Here is a 14,829-nt window from a genome sequence, read left to right as displayed (position 1 = left end):
TTATGCTAAACCTTGCCTAACCGGTATGCAACCATTTCCACACCTTGATTATGAAGCAAATTGTGATCAACTGCTCTCCCGAAATAGAGCATGACTTTATACATACAGAAACTTGTACATTACCCTCGCTTGGAGATATGGCCCAAATAAAAAATATAATAATAATAATAATAATAATAATAATAAAAAAAGAAAAATAATATTAAAGACTACCATCACTCTGTAGTTACCACATCATGAAAAAAATCTAAATTCTGTACTTTAAAAAACAAAGAAAAAAGAAAAGTAACAATGAGGGCATGTTTAATGTACAACTTCTATATACATCACGGCCCATAGGCGGTAGAAAAAAATATTTAAAAAAGAATTCAACAATTTGTGAAGAACTGTCATTGCGGAAGGTGTACCAACAGATGTGGATATGACAGTAACGGTAAGGAAGCAATTTATATTATTGTCGGGTATTTTAATCTGCTTTGTGTGGTTTTGTTTTTTGCTCCTAGACTGCTGTAGCCATTCCCTGTGAAGAAATCAATATCCTTTCATATTTTACTATAAATATACCTCCTTGATCCCCTTACAATTACATCACTAGAAGGTGTATTGCACAAAGCTTTGGGTGATGAGTTACAGGTTTCTCAGAAAAGAAAAATGAATGAAGAAAACAAACTAAGATACAAGAACTGGTATTAATTTTCACCTTTTCTTTTCAAAATGATGATCTTTTTCTATTAATGTTTGCTGCAACCTTTTTTTTAAGTCACTAACTAGTTTGATTCCCCAAATAACAGACCAAAAAGACATGGGAAATTAATATTGCAAAGGAAAATCTATGGAAAAAGAGAATGACCTTTGAATGTAGTAGACAACACCTTTGGTAAAAAATAAAATCCCCCAAAAATGAATGTACTCATACACAGACAGCATTAATTTCAGTAAATATTTCAATTTATACTTTTTTAATATTCCCAATTGGTAAATAGTGAATGGGGTAGAGGAGCAAAGATTATTTTGATTTCCTTCTTCTTCTGATCTTAGATAAACAAGAACAAAACACAGCCAGTTATATGTGACCCTCTAATCTCCACTCACACATGCTTGGCTTCACACTTATGTCATAACTGGCCAATTTGAAAGAGTACATCGCAGATGACACTGGCAACCAAAGAGTTCAGGACAGCAGATATTGAGATATCCAGTAAGCGGCCTTCATGTAAAAGAAACTCTGAATGGTTTTCTTCTACCTTGGCCATGGCTAGCAAAGCTTTGGCTGCCCTGCACATCATGTCTACGCTAGGAGGCTCCAGAGGTGGAGGTTGCACGTGCATGAGGTTATGCTGGCTTTGCTGGTATTGGGCCATAGTTACGCCATCTTCTAGGAAGCTTATCAGATTTCCAATGCTTCCTTTCTGTACAGCAATGGCCCTTGCCACTAATGTGTCCCCTTGGGCAAGATTTGATAAGAGTGCCATAGACATTTCTCGGCAGACTGGATTTTTACGGTCCCCAACGTACCTAACTAAAGTAGCATAGAGTTTCTCCTGACGACTGAATGGGGGAGTAGCCAAGATAAGGTCCACATTATTGTCCTGGATACTAAGTTTACATAAGGTCTCCAGCACCAGTCTCTGAGGTGACAGGACTGAATTGAGCCCCACAGTTGGGAAAGGATCCTGTGCCTCTGCAGATGGGCATACCACCCAATGTAGCAAGCCATCCAAAATTGGCAAACAAATGCTTTCTGTGTAAGCAGACAAGTCTAGCTGCCCAGAAATGTTGGCTAATGTGACCAAAGAATTCTCCCTCAAGACGTCGAGGCAGTCCCACCACCACTCATTCTTGCTGCAGGCCACCCCTTTGTCCTCTTCTTCCTCCTTTTCATATGTCTGTGCTGCTCGCTTTCTTTCTGGATGCTCATGATGAAGAAGAATCAACTTTCCCAGAATCAGCACCAGGCCAGGATGCTTGGACATCTCAGCATCATTGCCAGGCACAAAAGACAAGCTACGAACGATATTTGACACACAAATGCAACGCTTGGCTAGTGAGTCCTGCCAATGGGCTACGGTGCATAGAGGAATTTCATCTCTGTTTGTTGGTTCATCCTCCAGCAGTTTAATATTCCTTTGATTTTTGGCTTGATGGATTCTGAAGGGAAATTTGCTGCTCTCTGTCTGTGAACAAGAGTTGTTAGAGTCTTCAGGCAGTGCTCCAGGCCGAGCTGAGAGAACATCGTCAATGGTTGCTATTATACTTTTTTCTGGAAGCTCCTCCAGTTCAACGGGTCCATTTCCATCCCATTCTCTCTTCTTTTTGCTTAAGGAATTCAAGGAGGGTAGTACTCTCCTACAAAAAGGGATCTCTATCTTGCTTTCAAAGTGAGTTTGAATGTGCTCGGTTGTATCACCCCCACCAAGCTGCCAGTGGAGAAGTCCACTGTTGAATTCTTGGACACGCCCCAACTTGTCAGATCGATCTACAACAAACAGGTTATTCTTCTTGACAATCTTGATTGGCAGTTTATCAAACTTACTGGCTTGTTTTGGCCTCTCAATAGGATCTACGTTGGCATCAGGAGTGTCAAAATCTGAACTCTTTTCCCCTTCATTGGTCTGCTCATTTTCATATTCATCGTCTTCCTCTTCGTCATCTTCCTCTTCATAATCAATAGTTTCTTCCTCCTCTGCCAAAGATGAGCTGTCATCATTCTTCTCTGTATTTTGATCAAGTGCTTTCTGACCCGGATCTCCTACTTCATATTCCTTCAGTATTCCAAAAATGTCTATGAGACATTTTCTAAAATATTCTACTAACAGTTCAAGAAATCCAGATAACTATCAAAAGAAAAAAAAAAAAAGAAAATCAGCATTATCATAGCATTGATTCATTTTAAACTGCTTGAAATGAATATTTCAACTAAGGACAGCAATACGACAATATGATCACATTTGCAATAAGAAAACATGGAAACATAACCCTAGATTCATCATTCTTCAATATTTATAGCAGAATGATGTGTTGTGAAAAAAAAAGGGGGCGGGGGGACGATAGTGGGCTGCCGGCCACATTGTGGTGGTGCGGTTTCACCCGCCATGGTGCGGCCACACCGCACACTATCGCCCCCATAGCGCCACGGGAAAAGGTGCAGTTATTTCCTGCGGTGCTGCCGGCGATAATATGTAAATCATCACCCACAGGGCTGCCAGGAGATAACTCCGCCCAAACCCCGCCCACACTCCTCCCCCTTCACCTAATTTTAATACCGCCGCTGCAATACTGACACATCACACAATAAAGAATGACTAATAATTTGTTGTTAGTCATTATAATAAAGGGCACTTTCTAATGATAATTATTCAGTCACCCAAATTAAGAGTTGAACAAAAAGAAAACTGATCTAACACTAAGTCAAGGTCACATATAACAGATAAAATCCTCCAAGCACATTTTTAAATAGAATTTGTTTCTATTTTCCCTTTTCTGTGTTAACCACAGGAAAAGACCAAATTGATAGCACTGAAGTAGTGTTTGGGTATAGGCATGTACAACAATTCAAAAAGTTTTCCAGTACTCTTTAAGGGTGAGTTAAATACGTATTCCATGTTCTTCTCCTCCATTCCCCCACAATAATTATTTTGACAGAGAAAGTGGGTGTTAGGAGTATAGAATGACTGCATATCCCCAAACCCACACTGGTGCAGCTCTCACTCTCCTCCATTTCTCAGCCCATCTGCTCTGCTTCTCCAGTATTCCCCTCCCTCCAGACTTCTTACTCTCCTCCTCCTCTCTCCCCTACCCCACCCAGTCCTCCTACTACCAGCTCTTAATGCTGCAGCCCTCTCATTCTCATCCTTCTCTCTCCTATTCCACTACCTTACCAGCCAAGAAAGTCCACTCGCCCCAGGTGAATGAATTTCAAAGCCCTGGACATAGAAGCAGAAAATCCTCACTTAACCAACATGAGAGGGGATAATTATTTCTACAATAATGTATTTAAACAGTTTCATTTAAAACTTCTGCACAACCAAATGTTCTAGGATCAAATCCCCAGTTAGAATGAATGAACTTTAATCTTTCTATATGCTGTGATGTGTTCCTACCTGAGAGAGGTTGAAAGTAGCAACAGTGCTGTCATCGTAAAGAAGAATATTAATAGTGTCCAGAGCCCAAGTGCTTCCAGCTAAAAGACCAGATTTTAGAGACATCATCACTCGCCAGGCCTCAGGCGTCACTGGAAAATGGGGGAAAAGAATGGGGGGAGAAAAAACCCAACATTAAGTGTAAATGTCATCTTCCCTGCAGCTATGGAATAATCAACTTTCAAATGATATCTTGTAGGACGTTTTGGCAGGGGTAAAGTTGGAATGCTGGTTGTGTCAAAGTTCCACCAAAATGCACAAGACGGGATGAATTGTTTTGCAGGTCAGTGTAAAAAATTGTATTTTTGTTTTTTAAAAAACAAAACAATGAACTCTCTCCACAGTGAGTCTATCAGCAAGCAGGAAGTACATTTATGATATTTTATTTCTTTTTTTCCCCAAGGCTTTGTGTCTACATTTTTCAACGGATCCTTAAGATAAGGATCGCATCCCTCGCCGTGTAAAACCTAACGACATAAGAAATGACATTCTGGACAGACCAAAGGTCCATTAAGCCCAGAATTCTGCTCCAACAATGGCCAATCCAGGTCACAAGCACCTAGTAGGATCCCAAAGAATAGGTTTAATCCTTTTTGCTCATAACCAAGATAAGCAGTGGCCTCCCTAAGTCTACATTGCTCATAGTGGGTTATGGACTCTTTCTCCAGGAACTTGTCCAAATCCTTTTTAAACCCACTTCCTGCTTTCACCACGTCCTCTGGCACTAAATTACATAGTTTGTGTGCCAAATGAAAACATACTTTCTCCGATTTGTTTTAAAAGTGCTAGCTATGAGCTTCATGGAGTGTCCCCTAGTCTTAATACTACTGGAAAGGGTTCCCCATTTACCCGTCCATCCCATTCCTGATTTTGTAGGCCTCCATCACAACTCCTTGCAGCTCTTTCTTCTCCAGGCTGCAGAGTTCTTTCCTGCTCAGCCTTTTTTCATAGGGAGCTGTTCCATCCCCTCTATCATTCTGGTGGTCCTTCTTTGCACATTTTCTAATTCTACTATATCTTTTTTGAGATGGGGGCGACCAGAAGTGCGCACAATACTCGCACCATGGACTGTTACAGAGGCATTTTGATCCATTTTATTTTCCATTCCTTTCCTTATAATACTTTACACTCTATTTGTTTTTTTAACCACGGCTGCACACTGCCCCAAGGATTTCGGAGTACTGTCCACCACGACTGAAAGATCCTTTTCCTGGATCATGATGCCTAATATGTAACCCTGCCCTGTGTAACTATAGTTTGCATTATTCTTCTCTATACGCAGTGCTTTGCATTTGTGCACATTAATTTTCATTTGACATTTAAACATCCAATCCCCAAGGATTTTGCAATTACTCACAATCGCTTTGTAATTTCACTTCCTTGAATAATTTTCTGTCATCTGCAAATTTGATAACCTAACTTTTCTGGGCTATTTATAAATATATTTAAAGCCACGGATCCCAGTACAGATCCCTGGGGCACTCTGTTTACCTTTCTCCATTGAGGGAAATAATCATTTGGTCCTACTCTCTGTTTCCTATCCTATGAATCTCATTTCCTGATGAGCCTATCGTGACTGACTTTGTCAAACAGCTTTTGAAAATCCACGAACACTATATCAACTGACTTACTTTTCTCCAGGTTTATTAACCCATTTCTACAAATTCTAACATATTTGTAATGCAAGCTTCCCTCTGCTAATTAACTGAACTACGTACAACGGGACCCCTTACTCACTATCTCCTCCTCCGCTACCGCTCAATACGGACTCTCGCCATGCGGTGAGCAACCTTAAAGTGTTTTATACTCTGTGCCTCACCCCTATTTAATATTTTGTACCCTTTTGTCTCTAACTGTAACCCGCTGATATCCAGACTGCTGAAACTTGCTGACCTACTCTACTACCAGATCACCCTCCTCATCCCCCTGCACCTCCCCTCCCACTTCACCACTAAGGTGCCAACTACGCCTACCTATTCCTACCTGACTACTAAGGCATTAACATGGCTGCTTACCCAATCCCTCGCATCCATCGCCCTCACTCCAGACTACCTCCCCCCCCCCCTCCTTCCCCGCCATCCATCCCCTCGCCGCAAATCCCTTATCCCCATCCTCACCTCACCCCTGACTCAGTTCCTCGGTCTCACCACACTCTCCATTATACTTATGAATGCACAATCCTTATCGAAAAAGACACTAATCCTCAATGACATACTTGCAGACTGCACTCCAGACATTTGTGCAGTCACCGAAACATGGCTCAAAGAATCAGATACTGTCCTCATAAACCAACTCCCATCCTCCCTCTATGACATCTTCCCCATCCACCGACCTAAAAAAAGAGGAGGAGGACTCCTCCTAGCAGCCAAGAAACAACTTAACCTTAAACCCATCAGCATAGCAGCCCCGCCTAAACTTGAAATAGGTCTCTTTAATGCAGCTACCCTGCAAATATGTATAGTATATGCCCCCCCTACCGTCCTTGAGTCCAACCCCTCCCCCCTAATTGAATTTTTTATAGAATGGATAAAAACAGATACACCTTCCATCATCCTTGGAGATTTTAATCTCCACGTTGACTCACTCCCCCCCACTGCATCATGCGAAACTTTCATTCAATCGCTCCTTGCCATAGGCTTCCGACAAATTATAGCATCTCCAACTCATAAAGCTGGTCATACGTTGGACCTAATGTTTATTAACTCTAGCTTCCAGACCACCAACTCATCCACCTGCACCCCGGTGCCCTGGTCCGACCACTACCTCATTGAAAGCCGACTCGCCATGAAGAAACCCCTCCCAACTAACCATCCTGCTCACACCACCATCATATCCAGAAAAACCTGCCCCAGCGACAAATTAACAGACGCACTAGCCTCTTCCCTACCAAGACTTATCTGCTCAGACCCAGACACAGCCTTAACATCCTGGCATAGCCTCACAGAAGACATTGCCAACAAACTATGCCCAATCACAGAACGTATCTTAAATACCGCAGCGAAACCCTCTAAGCCATGGTACACCCAAGAGCTAAAAACCCTAAAATGCAATCTCAGACAAAAAGAGAGAAAATGGCGCAAGGACCCAACCCCGCAACTTTCCTCCAGCTACAAAACAGCCCTACACTCATATAGACTGTCTACCCTTAAACATAAGCGAGACTTCTATGGTAAAAAAATCCACGACTATAACTTCAACCCCAAAGTTCTTTTCTCCTATGTCGCTAGCCTTACCACACCGATCCCTCCTACCATTCCAGATTCCGAGGCTACGGCTAAATGTGAAGAACTCGCCAACTACTTCCAAAGCAAAATCGCCAACCTGCTCTCCAGATTTTCCCCCACCAACCCCCCTCCCCCCACTAACCCACTTTCAATCCCCTCCCCATCCCAACCTTCAATGGCCACAATTGACCTCACCTCCTCTAAAGAAATTACAGGCCTCCTGCGAAAACTTAAGCCAGCCTCTCACCCAGCGACACCATCCCCACCAAAGCCCTTATAGCCATCCCCAACAGCATATCCAGCACCCTAGCAGATATTATCAACTGCTCCATCACCCATGGGATAGTCCCAGATTCCCTCAAACACGCTGTTGTCAAACCCCTCCTCAAGAAACCCTCCCTAGACCCAAAAGACCCTTCCAACTTCCGCCCCATTTCCAACCTTCCTTTTATCTCCAAACTTATGGAAAAGGTGGTCAATTCACAACTCATGGACTACCTAGAAAACCATGATATCCTCCATGTTTCCCAATTTGGATTCAGGAAACATTTTAATACCGAATCCTTACTGCTCTCCCTTACTGACTATCTTCTCAGAGGACTGGGACAAGGTCACAGTTACCTCCTCGCCCTTCTCGATATCTCAGCGGCCTTTGACACCATCAGCCACCACCACCTCCTGACACGGCTAGAAAGCATCGGCATCTCAGGAATAGCTCTAGCCTGGTTCAAATCCTACCTCTCTAACAGAAAGTTCTCTGTTAAAATCGGAAACAACCTATCTGCCTCATACCCCCTACAACAAGGAGTCCCACAAGGCTCATCACTTTCATCTACCCTCTTCAATATTTACCTCATCCCTCTCTGCCATCTCCTCTCCGACCTTAAACTCAAATTCTATCTCTATGCTGATGATGTACAGATCATCATTCCCATTCACAACTCTATATCTGACGCCCTGGAGCACTGGGAAAAGTGCCTTGCAGCTATCAACACACTCCTCACCAACCTTCAGCTTGCACTCAACACGAACAAAACGGAACTCCTCCACATCTCCTCGCATCCCCCCGACCTCCTGCCTAACGATCCTAAACTCAACCTCCTCACAGCCCAACCTTCTGTTAGGGACCTCGGAGTACTTCTTGATCCCAATCTTAGTATGAAACCTCACATCAATTCCATCCTAAAAACTGGCTTCTTCAAACTCAATGTACTAAAGAAACTCAGACCCCTGCTCTACACCCATGACCTCCGTACAGTGATTCAAGCCACTCTCACCTCCAAACTAGATTACTGTAATGCTCTCCTCTTAGGGCTCCCACTGTCTTCGATAAAACCCCTTCAACTACTGCAAAATGCTACAGCAAGACTCATTACCAACGCACGCAAACATGACCATATTACCCCCATCCTCAAGGACTTACATTGGCTCCCCATCCTGTTCCGTATACATTACAAAACCTTGACCATAATACACGTCCATCCACTCCCACAATTCCAACTGGCTCGACCTCCCTTTCACTGCCCCCCAGTCCACCCGAGCCACCAGATCTACCAACAAAGGCACCCTACATGTCCAATCCCTGAAAATGGCTCATCTCTCCTCTACCCGCGACCGTGCTATCTCTATTGCCGGTCCGGCTCTATGGAACTCTCTACCTGACCACATGCGCATTGAACCGTGTGCAATTAAATTCAAAAAGAAACTAAAAACACTTCTGTTCAACCATGCTTACCCAGAATAACTCTTCCATCTCCCCGTAGTCCCCCCCCTCCAGGGGACTGCCCTCTCCTTATATTAAGGAGACTACCATTGTAAATTATAAATTGTATTCTCTGGTTATGACTTTCTTGTTTTATCTATCCTTCCTACTGCCTATTTATTTTACCCCCCCGCCCAGTTACATTCTCCTTGTTGAAATGTATTTTCCAAGCTTTAAGTTATTATGTGAACCGGTATGATGTACCCACTAATGCCGGTATATAAAAGTTTCTAAATAAAATAAATAAAAATTAATCAATGTCTATCCATATGGCCAGTAGTTTTGTTCATCAGAATAGTTTTTACCATTTTGCCCAGTACCAATGTCAATTTCACTAATCTGTAGTTTCCCAGATCATCCCTGGAGCCTTTTTTTTTTTTTTTAAACGGGTGTTATGTTGGCTATCCTTCTGTCCTCAGGTACTGTAGTGGATTGAATTAGAAGTTAGAGATTACTAGTAATAAGTCTGCAATTTGATTTTGTAATTCTTTCAGAAGTCTGAGCATATTTTGTTACTACATTTTCCTGGATCACTATGACTTGCTTCAGCATCTGTGAATCATCACCCTCAAAGAATATGTCCAGCATAGGTCATCTCCCTGATACCCTAAGTGCTGCCATGCTGGTTCAAACAAGGTCCATTAAGCCCAATATTCTCTCTCTGATAATGGTCAGTCCGGGTCACTCTCCACTCTCAGTAAAGAATTCATTTAGGGATCGATTTTAAAAGGAGCAAGCGCGCTCACATGGACGCACCAATTTTATAACGTGTGCGCCAGTGATGCAATCGGGCCTCCCCCAGCTCCAAACCAGTCCGCTGGCCTCCGTCCCGCCCCGTCCAGATCCTGGCCTGCCCCTTTTCCCCAGGCTGGCACTTGTGTGCATAGCGAGGATTACATACGTGTGTGCATAGCAAGGATTACATACGTGGCTGGGCCAGTTTTAAACTGCGCGCGGTGTGCGCAAGGCCCAGCCGTGCGCATGAACCCTGCTTTTTCTGCACGTGGGCCTTTGAAAATCCACCCTTTAATTTTTCTGCTGGCGTCACCATCCCTTTTCCTCCTCAGTCATCTTGCAGTCCAACTCACAGCTTTCTTGCTACCAGAGGTGTGCGGTGACATTTATAGTAGGGGATTCAGTTTCGCCGCCTCAGGCCCTCTCCCCCCTGCCAAATGTTCATCAGTTTTGCTCCCTCTATCCCCTCTCCCAAACAAACAAGATACTTGGAACCCATCCTTTCATATTTTTATGCCTTCCTTGTTCTATGTAACGCTCCTAAGCGAATTTTGTTGTGATTATGTAAACCGGTGTGATTTGTGTTCGTACAGGAACTTGGGTATAGAAAAATTAAAAAATAATAAAATAATAATAATAATAAGGTAACAGGCATTTTGTAACATGCGCAGGGTATAGGCTTAGGGGTGGATTTTAAAAGGGTTATGCGCGAAACCCTTTTAAGCCCGCTCTTGTGTGTGCCGAGCCTATTTTGCATAGGCCCGGCGACGCGCACAAGCCCCGGGACGCACGTATGTCCCAGGGCTTGAAAAAAGGGGCGGGGAGTGGGCAGGGCGGGGGCGGGACAGAGGCCTCCGGCACAGCAGCCGTGCTGGCGGATATTGCGTAGGCACTCGGCGGGCGCGTGCAACCTACGCCTGCCCAGAGGCAGGCGTAAATAAGAAAACAAAGGTAGGGGGGATTTAGATGGGGGGGTATTTAGGTAGGGCAGGGGATGGGTTAGATAGGGGAAGGTGCGGGGGGCGGAAAGAAAGTTCCCTTCGAGGCCGCTCTGATTTCGGAGCAGCCTTGGAGGGAATGGGGAAAGCCATCGGGGCTCCCCTAGGGCTCGGCGTGCGCAAGCTGTACAAGTGTGCACCCCCTTGCGCGCGCCGACCCCGGATTTTATAACATACGCGCGGCTGCGCACACATGTTATAAAATTGGGCGTAGATTTGTGCGCGCTGGGTTGCGCGCACAAATCTACGCCCGCGCATAGCTACTAAAATCTGGCCCTTAAGGCTGGAAATATTAAAAGGCCTGTGCGGATAAAACCCGGGACTTACGTGCATGGCCGGGCCTTGTGCGTGCTGTGCGAATTTTCAAATGGGCCTGGCCACGCATGTAAACCCCGGTATGTGCACAAGTGCCAGGCCTCTTCAAAGGGGCGGGCCGTGTGGGCGGAGTCTGGGCGGGGAGGGGCAGGGTGGGGGGTGGGCCAGGACAGTGCCATTGTACGCTGTCCCAATAATTTGCATGCCGGCCAGCGGCCGGCGCACGCAACTTACTTCAGCTTCAGCCCTGAAGTAAGTTGAAAAACGAAAAAAAAAAAGGGTAGATAGGTAGGGTTTAGGAGTTGGGAGGAGAGGGGAAGAGGGAGAGAGTTTAGGTAGGGAAGTTCCCTCCCAGTCCGCTCATTAATTGGAGCGGACTGGGAGGGAACAGAGGAAGGCCTGATTGCGTCACCGCACGTAATTTGCAAAAGTTCACCCCCCTTGTGCGCGCGGATTGTAAATTGTGGCACAAATGTGCACGCGGCCACCCGATTTTATAACATGCGTGCACATGTTATAAAGTTTGCACATCCATGTGCGTGCTGGGAACCGCGAACTCATGGACATGCACGTGCATCTTACCCCATAGCCTTCAGAAATCCATGAATAAACAATTACAATAGAGTAAACCTTCCATACCAAAACTGTACTAACTGCTGGCACTCAAACAGTAACAACTCTACCTATAAAAAGGCAACACTGCAAATTTGTTAGAACAAACTAAAAAAAAATAGTAAGTACACAACTTGAATGAAATTGAAAGAACAAAAAGGTGTGAAAAGTAATGTCATACATCCAAAGTTCATAGAATTACTAAAATAAACTTTTATCATAAATGTTTTATGTGCACAAACTTTGTTCCCCTGCCTCTTGCTTCGCAAAGAGCTACAATCGGTATCAGGATATGGCACACTAATTAACAGTAATCTACCAGTTCTCTCACTTTTATGACATGTTTTAGCCTATACACGTCATCTATGATGTCATCTACAGCACCGGGTAGGGCAGAGCTTTCCAAAGTGTGTGTCGCGACACTTTGGTGTGTCGCCTGAGGTGTGCCGGTGTATCGCGCAAGCCCGGTGCATGTGACACACCGGCAAGTGGGAGCCAATGCAGCCGCCGGTGGAGCTCATCCCACTGGCGGCTGAGCAGTAAAGAATCGCTGTGCTGTGTGCCGCGGACACACAGCAGGAAGATCGGCAAGGCCGTGGTGGAGCTCACCTCACCACGGCCCGAAGAAGAAAAAGGTCACGTCGAGACGTGCAGGTGCTCCTCCTCCTTCCTGCCCATGCGGCCCCGGAAGAAAAATGTTGCCGGAGCCGCACGGGCAGAAAGGGGGAGGAGCGTCAGCGTTGTTGCAGCGGGGAGAGAAGAGGAGGAGGCCCGGTAGCAGGGTCGTCGCCGCAATCGCCCAAGAAGATCAGGGCCGCTGCAGAGCCCATACTGCAGCGACCGGTGAAGAGGAGGCCCAGAAGTAAGAGAGCGGCTGAGGGCCCGTAGAGTGCGTGTGTGAGGTGAGTTGAGCGATTGTGTGCGTGTGTGAGGTGAGTTGAGCGATTGTGTGCGTCTGTGAGCTGAGTTGAGAGATTGTGTGCGTGAATGAGGTGAGTTGAGCGATTGTGTGCTTCTGTGAGCTGAGTTGAGAGATTGTGTGTGTATGAGGTGAGTTGAGAGATTGTGTGTGGGAGTGAGGACCTGAATGTTTGCAGAGACAGCATGTGAGAGAGCCTGTGTGTGTGTGTGTGTGTGAGAGAGACAGCATGTGACAGTGAGAGCCTGTGTGTATGAATGATTGTATGAGAGAGAGCATGTGACAGTGAGAGTCTGTGCTTGAGCAAGACAGCATGTGGGAGTGAGAGAGAGCCTGGGTGTGTGAGAGTCAGACAGCATGTGCAAGAGAGAGACCGTGTATGAATGATTGTATGAGAGAGAGCATGTGACAGTGAGAGCCTGTGCTTGAGCAAGACAACATGTGGGTGTGAGAGAGAGCCTGTGAGTGTGTGAGAGAGAGAAAGTATGTGAGAATGAGAACCTGACTGAATGTTTGAGGGAAGAAGATAGATGGAGAGAAAAGAAATAGAAAAAAAGACAATATGAAAGGAATTGGCAAAAAAATAAGAAAGGGGAGGTGGAACAAAAAAGCCTGTGACCAACGGATTAGAAAACTAAGATCAGACAGCAAAGGTAAAAAAAAAGAAATAAATTACTTTTTACTGATTGGCACATGTAATCTTTGGTAATGTGCAAGAGTAGCACTTTCTCTATGCTGATTTCACAATGTACGAGATCAACATGGAGGAAGTGGAAACCCACGGGTCCTGCACAGAGGAGGCAGCAGAATGGGCTTCAGTGCCAATAGCAGCAATCAGCGCCTCCCCAATAGCCATGCGGCAGCAGTGACAGTGGCAGCAGAGGAATGAGAGAGGCTCCGAGGTTGCTGGCAAAAGAAAGAGAGGGGGTTTGCCTTTAGTGTGTGCCTGCCTGAGGGTCCATCAAGCCCAGCATCCTGTTTTCAACAGTGGCCAATCCAGGCTATAAGAAACTGGCAAGTACCCAAAAAGTAAGTCTATTCCATGTTACCGTTGCTAGTAATAGCAGTGGCTATTTTCTAAGTCAACTTAATTAATAGCAGGTAATGGACTCCTCCTCCAAGAACTTATCCAATCCTTTTTTAAACACAGCTATACTAACTGCACTAACCACATCCTCTGGCAACAAATTCCAGAATTTAATTGTGCGTTGAGTGAAGAAGAACTTTCTCTGATTAGTTTTAAATGTGCCCCATGCTAACTTCATGGAGTGCCCCCTAGTCTTTCTACTATCCGAAAGAGTAAATAACCGATTCACATCTACCCGTTCTAGACCTCTCATGATTTTAAACACCTCTATCATATTCCCCCTCAGTCGTCTCTTCTCCAAGCTGAAAAGTCCTAACCTCTTTAGTCTTTCCTCATAGGGGAGCTGCTCCATTCCCCTTATCATTTTGGTAGCCCTTCTCTGTATCTTCTCCATCGCAACTATATCTTTTTTGAGATGCGGCGACCAGAATTGTACACAGTATTCAAGGTGCGGTCTCACCATGGAGCGATACAGAGGCATTATGACATTTTCCGTTTTATTCACCATTCCCTTTCTAATAATTCCCAACATTCTGTTTGCTTTTTTGACTGCCGCAGCACACTGAACCGATGATTTCAATGTGTTATCCACTATGACACCTTGGTCTACCTAGCTTTCCTATACGTTCTACATACCCCCTCCCTCCTGCGCATTTACGTCCCAACCTAAGATTGGGACACATATCATGTAATTATGCTTGCTATTGTATATTTAAATTTGCTACTGTGTAGTTAAGTTTGCCTTCTTCGTCATGCCTGTTGCTCTCCTTTTCCGTGCATCTCCTCTTGCACCTCCCAGTTATTCATGACCCTGTTTTTTGTAACTGCTCTTTTCCTACTTCGTTATCCCCTGTTACATGTAAACCGGCATGATATCTCTGATGATGGTCGGTCAAGAAAAACAGTAAATAAATAAATATACAATTGAGAACTGGTGCAAAACTGTTAATTAGTGCTTGCAGCCTATGGTGTGGCAAGAGGCAGGGTAAGAAGGTTGTGCAATTTAAAAAAAATTTGATACCAGTTTCTTTTAGTAAT

General features: G+C 44.7%; 1 protein-coding gene across 3 annotated transcripts in view; it reads right to left on the bottom strand.

Annotated features, from left to right (window-relative positions):
- ARID1B (AT-rich interaction domain 1B) overlaps positions 1-14,829 on the bottom strand; it is a 1,291,555-nt gene that overhangs the window by 234 nt on the left and 1,276,492 nt on the right. For all 3 annotated transcript variants that reach the window (XM_029596714.1, XM_029596717.1, XM_029596715.1), the window contains 2 exons: positions 4,101-4,231; positions 1-2,834 (listed from right to left, as the gene is read on the bottom strand). The exon at positions 1-2,834 is cut by the window's left edge and continues 234 nt beyond it. In XM_029596714.1, coding sequence (XP_029452574.1) covers positions 1,116-2,834; positions 4,101-4,231 — 1,850 coding nt within the window. In that variant the 3' untranslated portion in view covers positions 1-1,115. The remainder of the gene's footprint in view (positions 2,835-4,100; positions 4,232-14,829) is intronic.

This window comes from Rhinatrema bivittatum, chromosome 3 (genome assembly GCF_901001135.1).
Source record: "Rhinatrema bivittatum chromosome 3, aRhiBiv1.1, whole genome shotgun sequence".
Classification (NCBI taxonomy): Eukaryota; Metazoa; Chordata; class Amphibia; order Gymnophiona; family Rhinatrematidae; genus Rhinatrema; species Rhinatrema bivittatum.
This window is presented reverse-complemented; position numbering and strand designations above follow the sequence as displayed.